Source organism: Ictidomys tridecemlineatus, chromosome 7, assembly GCF_052094955.1.
Source record: "Ictidomys tridecemlineatus isolate mIctTri1 chromosome 7, mIctTri1.hap1, whole genome shotgun sequence".
In the NCBI taxonomy this organism is placed as follows: domain Eukaryota; kingdom Metazoa; phylum Chordata; class Mammalia; order Rodentia; family Sciuridae; genus Ictidomys; species Ictidomys tridecemlineatus.
This window is the reverse complement of record NC_135483.1, coordinates 61,966,079-61,989,102: the sequence shown is the minus strand read 5'-3', so window position 1 is coordinate 61,989,102 and position 23,024 is coordinate 61,966,079. Positions and strand designations below refer to the sequence as shown.

Here is a 23,024-nt window from a genome sequence, read left to right as displayed (position 1 = left end):
TGGTAATGTAGCTCTGTGGAAGAGTGCTTACCTAGCATAAATGAGGCCCTGGATTCAATCTCCAGCACCCCATACATAAATAAATAGAAATAAAAAATTGAGTTATTTGTCTTATGATTGAGTTATAAGAATTCTTTATTCTGGATACGAGTCTTTTATCAGACATACAGTGTGCAAACATTTTCTCTTATTCTGTCCACTACTTTTTCACTTTCTTAATGGTATTAACTTAAAATGTGAAAGTTTTTATTTTGATAATTTCTAAACTACTCAATTTTGGAACCATCTTTATTTAAATTTTTTAAAAATAGACACAACATTTTTATACTTTTATTTTATTCATTTTTATGTGGTGCTAAGGATCCAAACCAGTGACTCGCACATGCTAGACAAACGTTCTACCACTCAGCCACAACCACAGCCCCATCTTTATTTTTTAAAGTTAAATTTTTATAAATTTTCAATTTGAGTTAAATTTTTGTATATAAATAAATTTGGGCACAGAAAATTCCCTAAATTATAAATAAGCAATTCCTTGAATTTTTACAAAGTAAATATACTTCTGAAACCACTATTCAGCCTGAACACAGTCTATATCCCAGCCATTCCCTCCCAGCTCCTTCAAGGTCAATTACAATCTTGAGTTCTAGCATCATTGATAAGTTTTGCCTCTTTGGAGATTTTATGTGAATTGAATCACACAGTACACATTATTTTGTGTCTGGCCTTTTGTCATTTAGTATTGTGTTTATAGATTCATTTATGTTGTGATATGTGCTTTTCATTTGTTAATTTTCACGTGTAATTATTTTTAGTATGTGAATTTTCCACAGTATATTTTTTTTGCAGCTGATAACATTTAGACTGCCTTCAGGTCCTATCTACTAGAATAGAGTTTCTCTGAATATTCAGGTCTTTTAATGAATATATATCTCAAACTGGAGCCTAGGTTATGAAATATTTCAGTGCAAATAGTTAACCCAAGAGTTTGCATTGAAACACATTACTAATAGTGTTATGAATCTTCTTAAGAATTAAGAATCATTTCCCCCAAAGTCCTTCTTACTCCATTTCCTACAGAATTTCCCTTATATATCATTAGCCAGAATTTCTGTACTTGTAGATTCTTTACACAATCATTTCAAGGAAAATGACGAGCCTGTAATAGTGTGGCTTCATCAGGACCCACCCTGCAGGGCTGAGAAGGGGTCTAACATTCTGTACACACTTTGCTGATGGTTATATCAAATGCAGTTGGGGTTCTGGTAGCATGAAGGTCAGAGGAGAGGAGGAGACAGTGAGTAGAAGTGTGTGCTGAAAGAAGGAATATCCAGATTAGATATTTATCTGCAAATTAGATGCATTTCTGCAAAAGTGACTTTACCAGATAGAGCTTCTGGAATTATTTTGAAAACTGCCTGACCTTTTGGTTTCAGGTTAGTAAACAAGAGTAAGTGCTCAATCAATATTTTCTATAATAATTACTTCTATTTATTTATTTATTTATTTTTGGGTATTAAAGATTGAAACCGGGGTGGTTAACCACTGAACCACTTCCCCAGCCCTTTTTATTTTTTATTTTGAGACAGGGTCTCACTAAGTTGCTTAGGGCTTCATTAAGTTGCTGAGGCTGACTTTGAACTTGTGATCCTCCAGCTTCAGCCTCCAGAGCCACTGAGATCACAGGTGTGCACCACCATGCCTGGCTACATTTTTCTTATTTTAATTTTTCTAACCTTCTATTTCTTTTTAAGCCTGCCATTATAAGTTGGATACATGCCTATGAACGGTAGAGTATTCCTCATTTTTATCTTCTTAACTTATGAAAATGTACCATGTAGTGGTCGACATACAGTGGTTATCATTTTCCTCTAGAAATAATGCTTTTTAAAAGACTTTCATTCTTGGAGCTGAGGTTGTGGCTCAGTGGTAGAGTGCTCGCCTAGCATGTGTGAGGCCCTGGGTTTGATCCTCAGCACCACATATAAATAAACAAATAAAATAAAGGCATTGTGTTCAACTACACCTATAAATAAATAAATAAATAAATAAACAAACAAACAAATAAATAAATAAAGACTTTCATTCTTTTAAAAATTTTAACCACATATTTATATACAGAGTTATGAAAATTTGTGCATTCCACTATTGTCATGTATTTACAAAAATAATAAATAATAAAAAGTGAGAAAAATCTTAACTACATATTAGTTAAAAATTTCTAATACTACATTACATAAAAGCAAAGATAAAGTCACTCAGAATTATCTTCTGAGTTACGTTACTGTAAAGCAAGGATGGTCTTTGCTTTTCTAAGGGCTCATCTCTATGACTATATATGTCAAGATATTGCATTGCTCATTGATATATTTCATTTGTCTAAAGCCAATGTGCAATCTATAATAAAAACTTTTGGAAAACAATACATTCATGCAATGCTTAATGATGGGAACACATTCTGAGAAATAAAAATGGGCATGCGGGCCATTTTGTTATTATGTGAGCTTGATAGCATGTGTTTGTATGTACCTAGGTGGAAGGTCTAGGCCAGTCACTTGACTTGGCCTCTCCCTGCAGTCAGGAGACACAGCAGACATGGGATGTGTGAGGTTGCTTCTGGTGTAACACAGCATACAGTTTTACGGTGAACTTTTAAAAATATAACTAGGTGGAGTGCATGGCAACATAATGAGAACTATAGCATAGAAAATGCATGCATTCGTAACAGTTGTTTATTGTCATCATCAAGTATTATGGGCTGCACACAACTGTATGTGCCACACCTTTATGTCTGGCTGGTGGGTTTGTTTACACCAGCACTACCACAAAGGTGTGAGCAATGCATCGTGCTGTAATATTATGAGGGCCATGACATCGCTAAACAATAGGAACTTTCAGTGCTGCAGTCACACATGCTGTCCATTGTTGATGAAAATGTCATTCTGGGGTGCACAACCGTAATTTTGTTATTCAAATTTATGTAGGGTGTATGAGAATGGTTTGGATGGCTAAGATAATAAAGGGATCCACTAGGGCAGCATATGTACTAGGTAGGCAGCCAGGATTGCAAAGATCAGTGCAATGGAGAAGTGCAGTGAAGACCCAGCCCAACCGGAGGAAGCAGGCCTGGGGCAGGCAGAATCGGGTGTGCGTGCAGAACGCTTCCTGACCCCTGTTCCCATATCTGCCCTCTGAACATTTAAAGCACTTGTGTTGATGATGATGACGATTCATTTTGAATTCTGTACAAGATGCAGTCATCTTGTTTTAGAAGTGTTCCTGTCCAGCCCTCCACATCAGTATGAACTGTACAAAATTGAAAGGTACCACCACAAAAACGTAGGTAAAATTTCCTATCTGAATTGTGCCTTTTCTGGTTCACGCCCATTGATGCCTTTCCTGTTCCTAGTTGACCTCGATTTTACCCGAGCTGTTTGGGTACAGGTTCCTGCTCAATCAAGGAAAGTGCTGCTTTGGCTAGTCATCACATTGAACAGGAACTGGACTGTGTTTTCGCTCAGTAGTATGTTAAAGTACAGTTTCTTAGAATGTCCATTAAAATAACTCGATTAGTTTTGGGTTGCCTAAAGCACTGTAGGAGTAGGAGTGTCTTAGCAAATCTCAGGGAAGCACAGTCCCCTTTAATTAACACTGGGAGTACCCATAAGTGTGGTTTATGGTGAGTTTACTTGAAGAATGATTCTTTGTGCAACTCTTGAGCAACAAGAAAGTTGGATTAGTTTGTTGTGATTTTAAAGTAGTTACCAAACTTACATAAATAAGGAAATACTTTGTGGGAAACGCATAGGTGTAGATTTGTACAGAGCTTTTTGTCTTTCAGATCAGCCCTCCTCAGTTTCATGTAGTTGTAGGGAGAGAGAAAAAAAAATCTCCATTCCAGGGGAATTTTTAATTTTTTGGGGGGCAAAATTCTACTACATGTGTTGCTTTATACACCTTTACTTGTTCAGCCGGTCAGAGTTCACTCTTACAATATTTTTTAAGATACAAGGGTTTATATTATTGGAAAGTTTCATATTCCTTGTATTCTCTCATGGCCATGGGGTTAGTGCAAGATGAATTCCCAAGGGAACTGTGGGAACAGCATTAATGCTTATGTGCCAGGCACATGCCACATCTTATTTAATCTCTTCTTGGTAGATATTTTAATGTCTGTTTTTCAGCTGGATAATCAGGTCAAGAGGCATTAAATAAGTTGCCCAAGGTTACTTAGGTAATGGCTGAGACCTGGACAAGTATTATTCTCTTTCCTCTACACTCTTCTTATATTTCTGATAAAATGGTTCTGAGCTTTGCTTTAGATAATTGCAGTTCAAAAAGTGAAAGCCCCTGAGTATGCTATGTTAATGGACAAATACCTTTCCAGGTACAGTGAGAACTAAATTAACATGAAATGTTTTCTTTTTTTCAACATTTTTAAGATAAGTGCACTTTATTGTAAGTTGTAATATTTTAACTATTGCAATTTGGTTTTGAAAATACTGTTTCAGTATTTAAAAATACCTGAAAATCAGGTTATTAGGAATTGTATGAGGTCTAAAACTTTACTTTTTGGAGTGTAAAAACTGATGATGATATTTCATAAAGAAATGGAGTATTGTTGGATTTTAAAATCCAATTAAAATTGCTTTATATGTATTCATATTACTAAAAAGAGCTCATTACTATAATTATGGTCCACAAATCTGAAACAGTATAAAATAAACTATTTTTGACACACCTAAAGACCACAGAGAGACACTGTTTGGTGTATAGGATGTTGAGGGATTAGACTGTACCATGCAGGCAGGAGTCTGAGGAGCAGATTTGCACTGTGTAACTGCAAGGTAGAGAATGAATATAAGAAACAACTTTGGAGGAAGGAGACTAGCTAAGAGACTTAGGCAGCAAGTCTAGTGATAGATTGTGGATATCTAAGCTAGAGGATTGGGACTAAGCCAAGTGGGTGAATTTGGGAGATTTTATGGAGGTAGACACAGCTCTTGATTGATTGTAAGGGAGGATGATGAAAGAGATTTCTGATTTGGGTTCTGTCACTGAAACTGGGAAGCAGAGGAGGAGATAGGCTGGGAGGGGTAATGGAGGGAATTCAGCTGTGGAATGTCAACTATAAAATATCTCTCTGGATCTATCTATCTATCTATCTATCTGTCTATGTATCTATCTAGATATATTTGGGTGGAATATCAGGGATTGAACTCAGGGGCACTCAACCACTTAGCCACATACCTAGCCCTATTTTGATTTTATTTAGATACAGGGTCTCACTGAGTTGCTTAGCTCCTCGCTTTTGCTGAGGCTGGCTTTGAACCTGTGATCCTCCTGTCTCAGCCTCCCCAGTTGCTGAGATTATAGGTGTGCGCCACCATGCCTGGTCCTTTGGAGATATTTTATTAAGCAGTTTGATTAAGGGAGTTATATTGAAGCAGGGATTTTGGTAAAAGGTGTTGATTTTGGAATTATGGGCATCTTGGTGACGATTGAAGACATGCAAAGAGAGAAGATCACAAGACAAGAATATGCTCAGTGAGAAGGGAAGAGAAGAGGTAGAAGATGGAACCCTGACAGAAGCCCAACTGAGGGGTGGGGAAAGGGAGCCATGGAGGAGTCCAAGACAGGAGAGGGAAACCAGGGAGTGGACACCCTGGAGCCCAGAGGTGTGAGATGGACACCATGGAGTGTAGATACTACAGAGGATGCAAGTGTGCAGGACTGGCACTGTGACTTTGCAGGCAGAAGGCCCTGGTGAACATGGTGAATGGCAATGAGAGGGCAATTGCAGTGGATCCAGCCTGTCCAATTTCCAGGAGGAAGTGGACATGGAGGAGGTGGTGATGGGGAATACAAGAAGTTCTTGATGTCTGCTGTGCAGAGAAGTTAGTAGGAGGGTATATGAGGTCAAGGCAGTGAAAAAAAAATATATAAATATATATAAAATAGGGTAAGAAACATCTATTCATGTTTAAATGGTGATCAGAAGACACTTTCAGAGAGAGCGACATCAGGCCAAAGACTCAGAAGAGAAAAGAACTGATGGACCAAAGACCCTTAAGTGGGCAGCAGCAGAATGGAGCAGAGAGCAGAGGCAGGTGTTGGGAGGAAAGGATGGCAGGAGGTTCTGGTGGGAAGCAGAGATGGATCATTCTGGTGGCTTAGTTTTCTCTGAGCTTTAAATGGCCTTGGTATTAGAGTATTAGTGATGAGCATGAGCCTACCTGGTGGTAGGTTTGGGGGTGCTAGGTTTCAGGATGGCTTCAGCTGGCACTGGGTTTTATGATTGTTGGAAATCCACACCTGAGGGCAGGGCTCCATCCTTGCAGTTTTTAAAGCTCTCCCTATCACCGCTTCCTGGAGGCATTTGAAGGTTTGATTCTGAGGAAGGTGGCAAGCATCATTAGTTATCTCCACGTTTTAAGAAAGTAAGTTAGTTGACACAGCCTCATGAGAAAATACCTGAGGAAGATAAGTGAGTGCACCTCTGTCTTCATGGACCAAGCTGAGGATGATACGACCCTGCCTGCCCGTTATGGTTTGAACCTGGAATTCCCTTAACAGCTTATGTATTGGAAGCATGGTCCCCCATGTAGCAGTGTTCAGAGGTGAAAAGATTTAATGAATAGCTGTTACCACATCAGTGGATTAATCCATTTGATGAATTAATAATTTGCACGAACCACTGTATGCTACCTGTAGACAGGTGGGCATGGCTGGAGGGTGTGCTCTTGAACTATATCTGTCCTTGGTTCCTCCTCCTCCTCCTTCTTCTCCTCCTTCTTCTTCTTTCTCCCTCCCCACCCCTCCTTCCTTGGCTGCCTTGAGCTAAGCAGCTTTCCTATGTCACTCCTTCTGCCATGATATTCTGCCACATCTTGGCGCAGAGCAATGAAGTCAGCTGACTGAACCTCTGAAACCCTGAGCCAAAATAAACTTTACCTCCTCTTAGTTGTTCTTGCCAGGTATTTTAGTCACTGTGGCGAAAAACGGATTAACACACTAACCTTTCTACTGTCATTTCCTGCTTTCTCCACTCCAATTAAATTCTGTCCAGAACACATTCTGTATAACCCAGTATAACCTCTGTATTTCTAGAGAATATTTTTCATCGCCCTTGCAATGTCTTACATGATACATACTCTGGTCTGTCTTTTGTGGCTGAGTCTCAAAAAGATCCCACGTAGATTTCCTAGGAACTGGTAGCCAGAGTGTCTGCTCACTGTGGGTATGCCCTTGGCGTCTGGCACAGTCTTTCTGGATTTCTGGTCTTCCTCTTGTTGCACAATCTCCAGTCCTTCTCCTAGTTTTTCTTGTCTCTATAGAGAACTTTGTTTGTCATTCAGCTATGCTTTGAGTAAACATTCATTCTGTGAATTCCACTCTGCTCACTTTTCCTTGATTCTCATTGTTGGGGATGAAGTTGCATAGACAAGGTGTTCAAATCCCAACTCTTGTCACTTGATAGCTTTTTGATCCTGAGGTTATTTTATCTTTTGTGCCTTTATTACCTTCTGTCTTGTTAAAGAAATGACTGTCTTAGGTTATTTTCTGTTGCTGTAACAGAATGCCTGAGACTGGGTAATTTACAAAGAAAAGAGCTTATGTAGCTCACATTTCTGAATGCTGGGAAGTCTAAGAACATGGCATTGGCATCTGCTCAGCTTCTTGTAAGTCCTTTGTGGCAGTTTACAACATAACAGGAGTCAAAAGGCCAAGTGGATATTTGTGAAGAGGCAAAGTACAAGATGTGCCCTGGCTTTGTAACAACCTGCTCTTGCAGTAGCTCATCCAGTCTTAGCAGAAGGAGAGCTCACTACTGAAAAAGTTAACCCAATCCACGAGCAAGTCATTAATCCCTCTTGTAGACCTGGTCATCTTTTATAGGCCCCACCTCCTAACCGCCACCACTGTAGCAATCAGATTTCAAAATGCATTTCAGAGCAGACAAACCATGAGAGTGATACTCATAGACGCTACCATTAGAGAGATGTTAATGAGGATTGAATGAAGTCAAACTTGTAAAGAACGGTGCCTGGCAGAGAATGCAGTATCAGTGCTCATTAAATCAGGACCCACAGCATCCTCCCTCATTTTTACTGCATACTCACCCTTTTACTTATCTTTTTCTTCCACTGTGCTATAATACTTATTTTTAGTTACACATACCCTGGATCCTTTTACAAAAATTATTTGAGGTCTCCGTGTTTCTGATGTTGAAAGGAATAATCATTAAAATCCTAGATACCGTTGGTGCTCAATAAATGCATAGAGGAATGCTGCCGTTATTTCGGAACTCTTGTCAAATGTGATTCTCATTTGGGGTGGGAAGAGAGGAATCGCAGCCATTATTCACTGATTCCCTACACAAAACAAGCAGGTCCAATCCTATAAATGGCTTACTATCTACAACCCCAAGACCCTAAAGTTACCACCCAGTTAGTCCATTCAAGCAAGGGTAAATGGATCAGGTTACAGCTCTCACAATCAAATCATTTCACCTTTGAATATTCCCACATTAATACAGGAGCTTTAGGGGGATACCTCATAGCTAAACTGTAACACTGATCTTATATTAAATATAAAATATTTGAAAATGATGCAGTTTTACCTTTATTTGACTCATACCACCCCTCCAACAAGGCTTTCTGAATCTTTCATAGTGAATTTCCTAAAGGAAGGCTCATTTTCGGGAGAAGAGCCTTCTAGTTAATGATGCCCTCAGAAGGCACAATATTAAAGTAAACAAAAGGAAATTAATCAGCATATAGAGAGGACATGATACTGCTTTGAAAGAAAATCTTTCATTACCTAGAACTAGTGCCTATTTAATTGAAAAGTCTACACCCTAGGAATACTGCAGATACCCTTTTTTAAACTAATGTATTAATGGATGAAGTTGTTCTGAAACACTCTTAACACATTCTCCCATTTCTCTTTTGCCTAGGTAAGATGATACATAATTAAGTTTAGGCAAACATAACAAGTAGGTGACAGCTAGAGATAGAATTTCAAATAATTCATTTTCCATTCCATGCTTTAGAGCACTTTGTCACTGTTCTATCTGTCTACACCTTGAATGTCCTTCTCTGAATAATAGCTGCATAATATATTGACAATGACATCTTAAAGTGCAGCAGCACCTGGAGATAATATGCACTAAATCTCGATTTATCTCTAGATGAATGGGCTGCTTCACATAATTAAGAGTGAATTGGAGAGAAATGTCACTTTCTTTGTTAACTGTTTTCCAGTTATTTAATGCTCCAATTTGTTATTCAAACATTTCACTTCCAATTTCCTTTTTATTTCAATGCTTAATATCTTCTTTCTTTCTCTCTCCAGTATCAGAGGGATGAGATGTAATTTTTTTTTCTTTGTAAAAAAAGGTTCTATAGCTCTCCATGCCTAGCAGGTGTGCAGCCCTGGGTTTGACCCCCTCCACCCCCCTCAAACTAATTGTACAGATCTTCCCGAGTGCATTGAGATTGCATGTTTTGGATGTGGGAGAGCGAGGGTGAATGAGATGACTTGGCTTCTGAAACTCATGATCTGTTGGGACACCAGCTACCATTCTCCATATTGAATTTCTTTGGCTCTGAGGAAGACAGGCAAATCAGGACACAGAAATCATAACCTACCTTTGATGGCTCCTTTTCCTCTTTGAATTTCTTCTGCATAGTGGCCTAGCTCAGAGGAAAGTCTTTAATGACTGCAGATTGTGAGTAAAAGTGGCATTTCTGGTTTAATTATTTCAGAGTTCATAGGTTGCCTCGAATGCTTATGATTTATCTAAATTTACAGCAGCATGTGATTCAGGGTTTAATTTTGGTCCATTTAAAGAATAGATGAAAACAATAGTAAAAGTCAAAAGTGCACTTGGCTTAAGCTTAGACATTCTGATTTTTCTTAATTTTGAAAAAGTCAATTAGCACTCACTTCAACTGCCTTCTGATTTCTGGTTTCTGATAATCTAGCCCACCTTCTAGGATGAGTTGCCTTACCCCACTTTTATCCTGATGCCCTTGCGTTCTGCCTCTGTGCTTTCCGTTGTATTGAAACTGTCTTCTCAGTAGTCTTAAAAATAATACTTGCAAAGTCTTTTTCTGTCCTTGTTTTCCTCTGCTGCTTTGCAGCTATTGTAGCTTTATTCTAGAAAGTCTCTTCTCGGTTGTGCCGTTAGCACTCTGGAATTTGAGTTTCCAATGTGCATTTGTTATTTCCCTTTCCTTCATCTCACCGTGTTCCATGTTCAGACGTTCATGGCTCATGGCCATGACTCACAAAGTGGCCCACAGGTGGACTGATGCTATAAGCCACATCTCTCTAGGGACATCTGCAACCTGCACCTTTAGCCTCTCCTTCTCCAGCAGCTCTAGTTCTGTCCCTCTCTTGAGCCGGTGTTTTAGTCAGCCTTTTTGCTGCTGTGACTAAAGGACCTGGTTAGAACAACTGCAGAGGAGGAAAAGTTTATTTGGGGGCTCACAGTTCAGAAGTCTCAGTCCATAGACAGAAGGCTCCATTTCCCAGGGTTTGAGGTGAGGCAGGACATCATGGTGGAAGAGTGTGGGGGAGGAAGCCACCTCCTATGATGATCAGAAGGGAGAGAGACAGACAGACAGACACTGACTCCACTCTTCAGATGCAAAAACCTCACAGCAATGCCCCCACTGAACCACTTCCTCTAGCCACACCCCACCTGCCTCTAGTTACCACCCAGTTAATACCATTAGGTATTAATTTACTTAAATCATTTCTCCTCCAAACCTTCTTGCTTTGTCTCACATATGAGATTTTTGGGGTACAACACATCTAAACCATAACAATGGGGGCTGCAGGTTTAAACTCATATCTAAAACTGAACTCGCCTTATTTTTGATGTGATTTTGGTAGAAATTCAAGTTATCCCATTTTTCCTCTTCTGTTTCCCTCATGGATATCTATTCTGTATCTCCCATTACCCTCCATCCCCTACTCCTCATAACTAATGTCCACTTTGCAACTTTTCTGTCCCCTGTGACAGCCTAGGGGGCATTTGCACAGGTGTTAGGACAGGGTGGGGAATGGTATTCCCAACTGAATGGGGGAAGTTGTGGTGAGCCTTTGGGTCCAACTTAGGAAGGGAAGGATGAGGTTAGAGACAGTCAAGCCTGTTATGGTAGGAAATAAAGGGAAGTAGATTTTTGAACAGAGGAAATGTGGTGAAAGCTGGGTTCAAGAGAGATTAGTTGGGCTTTATAATGCAAATGACCAGAGGGCCTGGGAAGGCCTTGGTGAGTGGGAGATAAAGGGTGGGCCAAGTCTCAAGCCTGGGAGGTCTTCTAAGAGTCAGGGAGAGGGCACCTTTGAAGGGAATTGATGTCAGTTATAGAAATATTTAGCTTGAGGTGACAAGAAGACATCTGAAAGGAAATGTCATTAAGCATTTGCAGATAGGAGATTTCACCAAACTTGTGTGAGTGCATAGTGCTGGGGAAAGAAATTCGTGAGTCATAATTGCCTTTTCAGTTTTTACTACTTTTTCCATTCCTCATGATTCATTCTTTTGTACTTTAATGCTGTCATGTTATTTATGTTAATAATAAACCTCATTTATCTTGAAGATAGCTTTCTGTTAAGCTGCCACAAAATCTTCAAACTTATTTTTCTCAGTGACAAATAAATGATTATAAGGCTATGGCTTGTCACAGTTTCATAACTTTGGACAAATTTATCTATTGCTGTGAGTTAAGTATATTAAGATTAACATTTCCCAGGTCCTAATGGTAAAGCCACATAATCAATGGCAGGAAATTTGAATTTGTGAGCCTCACAGCAAAAGCTCAGCCAAAGATTTTCTTGGAAACTGTCAAGAGGCATTTTGCAGTACTTATTCTATGGTGGTGGTAGTGGTGGTGGTGGTATTATTATTATTATTATTATTATTATTATTGTAATAGTAGTAGGACTGCTACTCCTCCTCCTCCTCCTCCTACTACTACTACTATGGATTGAACCCAGGGGCTTACATGCTAAGCAAGTGCTCTACCACGGAACTATATTCCCAGCCTTTTTTATTTTGAGACACATCTTACTAAGTTTCTGAGGCTGGAACTTTTGATCCTCCTGCTTCAGTCTCCCAAGTCCCTGGGATAACAGGAGTGCACATCGTGCCTGTCTGGTCTGATTTTTAATAGAAAGGCACTGTGACTGGTTATCCCAATGTTAGCAACATCATTGCTTCTTTGTAACATGTTCCTCATGGTGAAGCTGGGGTTAGATGAGGAGGGTGGAGAGAGAGGTGGTAAGGAGTGAGGAAAGATATGGCTGATTTAGAGAAAACCCCTTTTTCTTTGACAGGCCCATTTTGGAAGGAAGCCAAAATGTCTGCCTTTTGAGAGAAAGTCACTGGGGAGTATGGGCCCTGCTGATGGTTCAGTTATAGAAATCTCACCCTGCCCCATTTTGCAACCACTGCTATTGCAGGAGTCAGCAGCCCTTGGGTACCTGCTATACTCTGTATTCACAGGGCAAAGAAGGTCCAGGCTCCTGATGGCCTTGGTGAAGCTGAGTCCTGTCTGGGGGTATCTTTGGTTCTGTGGCAGTTAGGTAGTCCTGCACAGTGGGCTTTGTCCAGGTAGAGACAGTGATAACACTATCCAATCCTTGGATTCCTTAGCAACAGCAAGCAGCATGGGCATGCTTGGCTAGCCCCTCTCCTTCCTCACGTTGCATCTCCCTGCTTGCATTTCTTGGCTGGCTACAGACAGCTAATGCTATTGTGAGCAAAATGTTATAGGAATATAGGGATAAAGACAGTACTGGAGGAAGACAAGCAGGTCGTGAACAGTCTGAGGTTATGAGATGCTGCTCTCCTTGTGCTACAGAGATGGATGTTCAAAGGAGGTAGTGACTCTGAAGTTCACAGAGCTAAAGAGTTGTGGAAGTGAAATGAGAATCAGGGATCTGTGACTCCTAGCTTGGAGGTCTTCTGTGAACACGCAGTGCCTCTGAGAATCATCAGTGGATCTGCGGAGGTGTGCAGTGTGGCCGCCTCTGTGCTCCCCTGTGCCCTAGCTCAGCCACGCCCCAGAGCCAGTCTGCATTGTTGGGCTTTGAAGCCTGTCCTCTGAGGCCCCTTGGCTGGTAATAGCCATCTGCTTGGAGACGGCTGGGAAGACTGCTTCCCTCCCTTGGACTTTGCTTCATTGTTTTCTGAACCATATCCTTAGTATCATATGCTTTTCCGTTCCCATGTATTTGTCTCCATGTGTCCTTGTTTAACCATTTCCATTGGAATAAACTTTGGAGCAGATATCCTTACTATGACTATATTTAAAAATAATATGTCTCTGCATTAATATGTATAGAGCAATCCCCTATTCCAAAAGGGAATATTTTTCATGACTTCCGGTAAATGTCCGAAGCTACAGATAGTACCAAACCCTGTCTGTATTATGTTTTTTTCTATACATGCATACCTGTGATAAAGTTTAATTTATGAATTAGGCAGAGTTAGAGATTAATAAAAGCTAATAAAAGAACAACTATAATAATATACTATTTATTTAAAACTCATGAGTTTTTTTTCCTTTGACTTGTCCATTGAATATTTTGACTGCAGGTATCTAACTGAGGAAAGTGACAATATTGGTGGCGGGAGGTGGGGGGGCCACTCTTGTACATATTATGTGTTTTGTGAAGCAAAGGAAATTGAAGCAGAAGGCATCTCATAAAAATAAAGTAGAAGGTCTGACATGTTCCTTCTGATCATTTGAGGGCTTTTTGTCCCCCAATTCTTCAGTCTAGTCTTAGGGAAATAATGACCAAATGTTCACTTTAATTGTTAGGGGCCTTTGTCTGTCTTCCTTTATTATTAGCCTTCTTCAGGACTGGACCTGCATTTGCCACCAAATGCAGGGTCTGAAGCGGCCCCAAAGAGGGGGACCTCTGCTCAGGATGGCCAGGTCCTTGACATAGATTATAGAAGATAATTTCAGGTGGAGGCACAAACAGATTTATTATGAAATAAAGGAAGTTGCATCCACAGGAGAACATGGGCCATCTCAAGAGAGCAGTGCTGTGGGGTCTTGGGCTCTTTTTTGAAAGGAAGCTTGAGCTGCATCAAAGACCTGCCATCCTGAGATAAGAATGACATCAGTCTGATGATCATAGATGGTTTATAGTGACCTGGCAATTCTCAGGATCCTTAGGTTGCCATCCTCTCCATTATCTGATCAATAAATACATTGGGTAAGAACCCTGGGTTTCTGTTCATTCAGTCTATCCTAAAAACACATGTATTCATGGGCTATTGCAGTGCATAGGAAAGCGACAATATTGGTGGCTAGAGGTGGGTGGGGGGCTCTCTTGTCAGGGACAGACTTAGACATGTGCTCAGAGTTCTTTGTATGCCCTTGTGATTTTCCTACCTCAGTGGCTCTACTTTATGGAACAGAACCAATACAAACAAAAGGCAAAATGGGATAAGATTATAGGAACAAGGAAGGGGCAACAGAAGAACAGAAGTAGATTTGGATAATCCAAGGTTTTGTAAGTGGGTCAATTTCTAGTAACTTTAAGATTGTGAATGAAGATTTGTGGATTTCCCAGCAATTTGGAAGTGACAGGTCTGGGGAAAAACTAGGTTTGGCAGTGAAGATATAAAGAACTTCAGCACAAGGCTTTCAGATTAAAGTTATAGTCTCCTCCTCCTTCCTTTTTCCTTCTTCCTACTTATATTTATTTTCTTTTATCCTATTTCACATGGGTCTTCATACATTTTTATTTACACAAACTGTATTAGTCAGGGTGCTTTAGTGAAACAGGAGGGTTGGGGTAGGAATAAAAAAGATTGGGATTTAAATTAAGGAGCTGGTCCGTTTGATTTTATGGCTGAGGCTGGAAATCCATGCAAAAGTTGTTGTTGCAGTTTGAAGGCTGGAAAGTCTGAGGGAATTTTGATCTTGTATTCTGGAGACAGAATTCTCTCTTCTTTGAGGGACCTCAGTCTTTGCTGCTAAGGCTTTCAACTGATTGGATGAGGTTTACCCATAAAATGGATTGCAGTCAACTTTACTTAGTCTGTTGACTTACATGCTAATCATATCTAAAAACGAACTTTGCAGCAGCATCTAGACTGGTGTTCTATAGCCTAGCCAAGTTGACACATAACATTTATTATCCCATATCCCTTTCTTAGTTTTCAACTGATACTCTCTGGCAGCTGCCTAGCTTATATTCTGACCTCTAATCCATCCCCCATTCTCCAAAAAGAAACTTTGAAAGGAAGGAGGTTATCATGGGGAAGCTTGACTAATACTAAGCAGCATAAGTAATAATACTCACTGCAATCGTATATTGCTTTAGTATTTTCCAAAATCGAATGATGACAGAATTAAAGCTTTGAGTACTCTGACCTTTCTACTTTTGAAGGTCATCTCTTGTCAGGGACAGACTTAGGCATGTGCTCAGAGTTCTTTGTATGCCCTTGTGATTTTCCTACCTCAGTGGCTCTACTTTATGGAACAGAACCAATACTAACAAAAGGCAAAATGGGATAAGATTATAGGAACAAGGAAGGGGCAACAGGAGAACAGAAGTAGATTTGGATAATCCAAGATTTTGAGATTTGAGGGGTGGTGGGGGGAAAAACAAGCTTGCTCTATTTATTTATTTATTTTGTTGGTTTGTTAATGTGTTGTTTCAGAAAAGGAAAAAAAATAAATCAATATTGCTATGAGAAGGAAGGAAAATGTCAGTTTGAATTTTGTCATCTGTTGAGGAAAAAAAAAAAAAAAACACAACAACTCAACCTTGGGCCTAGACCTTCTTTGTTGATTTAATGAAAGCAGTCAGTTCTTATCTGTACCACAAGGACTTCTGTGCTATTGTTGCTGCCAGAGAAGGAAATAATAAAGTTAGTCTTTTATTATTAATTGAGAAGTCATAGGACATTGTTATCTTGAAGGCGGTGCCTTGACAGTTAGCATTTACTGGCTGCTTCCAGACCCTGTGAGCTTTCCAGGCAGCCTGGTCTTGGTGTGTTCTTTTCCTGGGTTGCTGTTTCTATGCTGGACTTTCTTACTTCCCTCTAGTGGTCAGTTTTATAATCTCCGATTCAATTTGGACAAATTCAACAGTGAAAAAAAAAATCAAAGTTTTGACAGTCTGTGTGATAATTAAAAAAAAAAATAGATTCTAAATACATAAATATTGAGATTTATCTATGTCTTTTAAAATTAAGAACTAGTTTTTAAATGTGGTACAAAGTTTTAAGGTGGTAAGGAATTAGTTTGATGAAAAGGTATACTACTGAAGATGGTATTCTAGGCACAAGGTTTTAGCGAGCTGCTGTCATACCAAGAATCTCTGTGGCCACTTGATTTTTTTAGTGTGGGAACTAGATGTGGCTTCTTGCAAGTGTTTATTGCTGCTGTAGGAACAAGTGCATATTCTAGATCAGCTTGAAAGCTGCAAAGCTGTATGAGGTTAGGATGAAGGGACCCTGAGCATTGATTGTCCTTTCTTCATAGATAAAATTCTATCCCAACTGTAGGAAGTGAACTTCTGTTGGAGATTTACATCAGTATTAGTTTACTATGGAATACTTGAACAGAGGGCAGTACTTAATTTTTTTTTCTATCTTATGTTACCTTTGGATAGTCCTAGAGTTGAAATAATTTACCAGAACTTGAAAGTGGCTTTGCACATTTCCTGATGGAAATACTGTGGGTTGGTGATGCTGTGTTTGATTATGTGGGTACCAATCCTTTGAGTGAGTAGTGTTTGTGTCCAGACCTGGAGTTTTGTTTCTTTGAGCTCCAGAGGGAATGTCATTTAAGGAAAGACACTAACTCTATGTGAAATCGGTGAGTCTCGCTCACTGAGCTTCTCCTAAGTCAGTACTAAAACTGAGAACTCAAGAGGCAGTGACCTGTTGCTTCAGAGAGGCAAAGGAGGGAATTCCTCCAGAGACCTCCTGTGGAGGCAGTAGCCTGTGTACATTGGTGACCCCCTTGTTGCATAGGAGACCTTGTAGATGTAGTACAGTCGGTGATGTGGTTTTGTTTTTCTGAAGAGAAGGACATTAGAAGTGACCTGTGCATTGTTGCCTCCAGCTCCATCTGATCCACTGGAACTCCACTCTGTTTGGCAGCATCGATGAGGCTGTGGGGAAACCGCACGGAATCGCCATCATCGCCTTGTTCGTTCAGGTAAATGGTCTGCAGTGGTTATTGTGCTGTTCAGAGCTGCTGCTTTCTAAGTCATTTTGCAAGATGGTTTTCCATTCTCTCCCAGTTTTATTACTTTGAGGTGAAATTAAACACCTTTACAGAGAACACCAATAATGTAAAAATAGAAAACTTGATCTTTGGAGTTCATGAGAGTTCAGCCATATTCCTTGATAGAAAAGAGTTCATTTATTTATTAGAAATTTTCTACAGGGTGGCATTCAGCATCTTTGGAGAAATGATTTTGAAAATGTCTCCTGAAGGCAGAATTCATTTTATTTATGAAAAAAGCATTTCAGAAAATGTTTTTAGACTCTAGCTTACTGCAAAATCTAAGAAAAATCAATAATATAATCATGTAATGAATTACTTTAGCTCTTCATTATTAATAATTTTCACTTGAAGATGATTTGAAATTCTTTATAGAAAACACTGATAAAATAAGACTGCAAACAGTGGAAGATTTAGCTAACATAAATTTTAGATTTGAGCAGTGTGGTGGCCAAAGAATAGTGTATAAATTTAGCCAAACATACAAAAATGGACCATATGTTCACACAGATAAAATTTTAATCCAGTTTTTACCGAGGTGAATCTTTTTAATTTTCTCTTATGGTCTATGATAAAAGATTTAGAGGTAAAAGAGATCATGGAAATTTTAGACATCCCTTGATCACCAGTCGTAAGAGACATCAAGGCGCAGAGAGGTCAAGTAATTATTTAGTCACACAACAACGTATTCTGCCAATTAGCACCAAAACTCGGAGAGCCAACTCTGCATGGTTACAGGTTGCCTCCTGTATAAACTGGATTACAGCAGTAATATTAATGCTATGGTTTTAGTTATTTAATTTTCCAAAAAGAGTTGAGCATCGAGTCCTTTCAATATGCTTTCTTGTAGCATATATACCATCAGAAGAGGACAGTCCACTCAGAGAAGGACAGCCTTGTGCATGCAGATCAGAGATACTAAACTGAAGGGCGCTGACCATAGTCTCCATCCTAGGAGACTGCCCAATTTTTATTGGAAAGGCCTGAGATCTGCACCTTGGACACACTCAAGGGGTTCTCATAGACCAGGAGGTGGTAGGAGAGCTTGTCAAAGACACAGCCATTCTGAGTCCAGGGAGCACAGTGGGAAATAAGGCAAGAGTGAGGCAGAAATGGAAAAAAAAATACATGGAATAGGGCTTCAATTCCAGGAGAAGAGGCTCACGAGAGTGGTTTGCATTTTTGGTGGTGGTTAAAGATGGCAAAGGGGAGAGGTAAGGAAGTGACAGATCTCAGGGTCCTGGAGGACTCACGGGATTGTGTTGGTGCAGGAGCTGCTGCAGGATTTTAGCAGTTGGGTGTGGAGACTGTCATGTGTACTTGGATTTTGGTGGTGATGACTTTTTCACATATGAATTTATTTGATAAAGAAGGAAAGTGATCGAGCAACAGCTAGAGTTTGTTGCAGGGTATAAAGTTTTGCTGTAAAGTGAAGAATCTCCGTGAATAGAAGGAGCCACGAATAGTTATGAAGTGCCACTATATGTAAAATCTGTTTGATGCTCTACAACATCATGCAGGTTAAGCAGGGTAAGGAGTGACATGATCTTCAACCCTGTCACTTTATCCTTCCCACTAATGGGTGACAAAGGACATAGAAGTTAAATATATGTACACACACATTTTTTTCTGTCTTTTCTTTTTGTTTTGGTACTGGGGATTGAACCCAGGGGTACCAAACCACTGAACCACATCCCCAGCCCATTATTATTTTTTTTTTTGTATTTTATTTAGAGAGAGGGTCTCAGTGAGTTGCTTCGGGCCTCGCTAAATTGCTCAGGCTGGCTTTGAACTCATGATCCTCCTGTCTCAGCCTCCCCAGCTGCTGGGATTACAGGCATGCACCACTGTGCCTGGTGAGGTTAAGCACATTTGCCCAAAGTCACATAGCCAAAAAGTGGCAGGGTCATGATAAGAACCGAGGTAGTCCAACACAAGGGAGCTCACTTCTGACAACTGTTATGTGACCTTATAGTACTCAGATTGGAATCTTCTCAAAGAGTTCATGGTTCTGGAAGGAGCTGCATGAAGTGAAAATAGACCACAGCCAAAGGTGCAGGCATCCAAATGTTGCCTCCGAGTTAAACCAGTTAGATGAGGGGGGTCCATTTCTTCTGAAGATGGGGTGAAGGCTTTTGCCTAAGATCCAGCCTCCTACACTCATGGGGACATTTTTCTTTTCTTTTTCTACTTCTTCTTCTTCTTTTTTTAACTTCATGAAATTTATTTTCTGTTTTTAGAACCTATTTCAGGAATTGCAAACACTTCAAAAATAATGGAAATCTGATTACACTGAACAGATTGACCTATCTTATGTTAGGCTTTTCTTGTCTTTTTTTTCCCCCCTAGCATATTTTATAGTCGGTTGATATTGACAAAAATAGAAAATGTGTGCATGTTGAAAGTTAGTCCAGCTTCTCATAGGTCATTCTTCAAAAATGTATGTGGAAGAGAAGAAGCTGAGGGATAGCAGTGATTGTCACCTGAGGTGATAAATGATCTCTGCTCTTACTTTCTCCATTGTCATAGACCCCTGAAAGCTTTGGAAGTGTGAATTATCTGACACTTCAGATTTGTAAAGTTAACATCAAGGACACTAAATATCAAAAAAATAGTTCAAATCTCAAATTTCTTTGGAGTACTTTGTATACCAAGGATATGTGTTATTTCATAATAGAAAGCTATTGAAAGCATATTCTTTTTTTTTTTTATAAAGAGTGAGAGGAGAGGGGAGAGAGAGAGAGAGAGAGAGAGAGAGAGAGAGAGAGAGAGAGAGAGAATTTCCAACATTTTTTATTTTTTAGTTCTTGGCGGACACAACATCTTTGTTGGTATGTGGTGCTGAGGATCGAACCCGGGCCGCACGCATGCCAGGCGAGCGCGCTACTGCTTGAGCCACATCCCCAGCCCCGAAAGCATATTCTTAAGATTAAATAAAATGATGACTATAACAATTATGATCAGTGGTAATCAAGAAATGTCTTGATTTTGGTAACTTTAATATAGGACATCACATACCTACTCTTCAGAAAAAAAATTCAACTTTGAGAAATATTTATAATAATGATCTATAAATACTAGAGGCAAGAATGCAAGAGTTTGGATATGTACTGAGTAGTTTTAATTAAAATATATGTTTGACACTTTTATGTAATAGTCTTGTTTAATTTAGTATTTGAATTATGGCACAGTGAGTAATACCTATGCATAGAAAGATGAAGCTGAACAGCTTCTTGGGTCTCATAGCTAATACTTTCTTGTACTAGCTGTTACAACTTTAAATACCTTAAGTAGAGGTTGACCTGGCCATAAAAGGAAAGGTCATTTAATTCCCCAGAAAGGGCATGCAGGTGGATTGGAACCTCACTTCTGGTTACTATTTTGAATAAAAGTGAAGAATTTTAAAATATTGTGTTTGTGGTTTATGCTTCATACATTTCAGATAGGGAAGGAACATGTTGGGCTCAAGGCTGTGACTGAGATCCTCCAAGATATTCAGTATAAGGTAAGTTGTTCTTTAAAACAGAAACTCTCGTGTCTAAGAGGCCCCTGGACCAACTCTTGATAATTCTCTAGAACCCACAGGACTCAGAAAAGCTCTTCTATTTATGGGATACGACAGTGCAGGGTTATAGTGCAAATCTAAGTGAAGGGCAGAGGCACATGTGGGCTGAAGTTCAGGGGGAACCTGAAGAAGCTTCCAGGTGTCCCCTCCCAAGGAGGTCTCATGGGGATGCCCCAGTTCTCCCAGCAACCATGTGTCAGGTGCATATTATGTTGCCAATCTGGGAAGCCCACCTGAGTCCTGGCATCTAGGGCTTTTATTAGGGGTTGCTCAGGTAAGCATGAAGGGCTTACCTAACCACTTCAGCTCATCAAACTCCAGGCCTCCTCCCCACACCCTAGGAAAACCAGGCATCCACAAATTACATGGGCAGGACAAACCTGCCTATTCACACTGGTGCAGCTTGGCCCAGGGCCCCAGGCATCATTAGGAGTTCACCATAAATACTGCAAGACCCAGGCCCTCAGGTCTCTTATCGGGTAGTATATCCTAAGGGCCCAGGGGTTATCTACTAAGAGTTAACCAAGGGCTAATACTAAAGACAGAATGTGCAGGGTTTGGGCAGCCTTAGCCTACTGAGTTAACCCTTACTGTTTACTTATTATAGGAAAGAATTATAAATGAAACCAATGCAATTTTTGGAACCAGATTTCAAAGTATGTATGTTAAGTAAAAACAACAATAAAATAGTAATAATAGAAGTACACATAATCCATATGATAATATCCCAGAGAAGGCAATTTAGATTAACATGACCCTGTAATGACATGGTACAGCATTGCTGGGAAGTGAAGCTCTGTTTTAAACAGGGCCTTCTATGCCTGTGCTGAGTTGAATGTCAGTGATCTTGGGCCGGGTAGTAATTTATTCCTGTTTGGCCACTGGAGATACAGAGCAGGAATTGAGCTTGCTTGACTTTCATGGGTTCCAAGTACCCAATGCCAATTCTGAGATCAGTCTGAGAATTAAGTGTGTTTAGTTCTCCACCGGCATAGGGAAGGAACCGGTCATCCTGAAGGCTGTGATTAAGAGTCTCCAAGACATTCAAAATGAGGTAAGGCGATATGTAAAAGAAAATAGAAAGACTGGTTGTGTAAGAGATCTCTGAGACCACCTCCAGGGCCTCTTGAATCAGGGAGAATTTCACTTAAATTCCTCTGGGTGGGCTCTTAAGGAACCCAGCTACTGATGGAGTCCACACCAGTCAAAAGAAAACAAGTATAAAGAGGGTGAGGACACTTTTTGAACTGATATTTTCCAGTAGAAATGCACTGAGGAAATCTCCCCCATTTATTTAGCTAACAGGACATCAGTCATTATGGAATACAGAATCTGGGGTAGGACAAAGAGGGCTGGATTCCTTAAAGTATAAAATAATCCCATGAAGGAGGGAAGAAACTTCTACAATGTTGTCTGTGTATTAGTAGACAGAAACCCAACTGTCCTCCTGCCTCTGAGGCCTGAGCATTGGAATGACACTATTTAAAATAAGGATCATAAGTGTCAACCGTTGAATAAGGGTGCAGATATTTCCCTTAAAGTTTAAATCTGGCTTTGAAAAAAGTTGATTGGAATAGAATATTCATATCTGAGTTTCATCTCTCCCATTCTGGATGAGAAGATCACCCAGAATAGTTCTTAGAGTTGAATTTTCAAATGCACATGGGACAAAATGACAAGTTGGGTGCCAGATTGTAAGGCCAAAGAGGTTAGGAACTGTGTTCCAAATAGGCAAGAGGAAAGTTTCTGAGCCAGGGCTCTGTGTTTTATACCAAGTCTTGAGTATGAGTGTGATAGAAGCAGAAAAAGTAGTTGATATGGGACAGATGGACACCAATTGTAAACTCCACATGAGGAATCACAGGGCAATCAGAACTGCAATAGCAAAGAAAATAGCCATAGAGTAGAAAAGTCTTGTTTGCATCTCAATCTTGTTTTGATGAGAAAGCAGAATGACACACCTATAAATCTTGGGGACCCAATGAGGCCATTCAGAAAAGACTTCAATCTAGAATTTTAGTTTGAATAATATTTTTATTTTTAAAAAATTAGAAAGTTTACATTGACATGGAATAAATTTTTTTTCCCCCAGGGGAAGTCCAAGACAATACCTTGCTTTAATCCTAACACTTTATTACCAGGTAAGCGATTTTTTTTTTTTTGGTACTGCTCATTGAACCAAT

The 23,024-nt window shown here is 39.8% G+C and overlaps 1 protein-coding gene across 1 annotated transcript in view; it reads left to right on the top strand.

Annotated features, from left to right (window-relative positions):
- Positions 1–23,024, top strand: part of Ca8 (carbonic anhydrase 8) — a 96,760-nt gene that overhangs the window by 31,717 nt on the left and 42,019 nt on the right. The window contains exons 4-6 of the mRNA XM_005322977.4: positions 17,112–17,207; positions 20,719–20,781; positions 22,934–22,982. Of these exons, the coding sequence (XP_005323034.1) occupies positions 17,112–17,207; positions 20,719–20,781; positions 22,934–22,982 (208 nt within the window). The remainder of the gene's footprint in view (positions 1–17,111; positions 17,208–20,718; positions 20,782–22,933; positions 22,983–23,024) is intronic.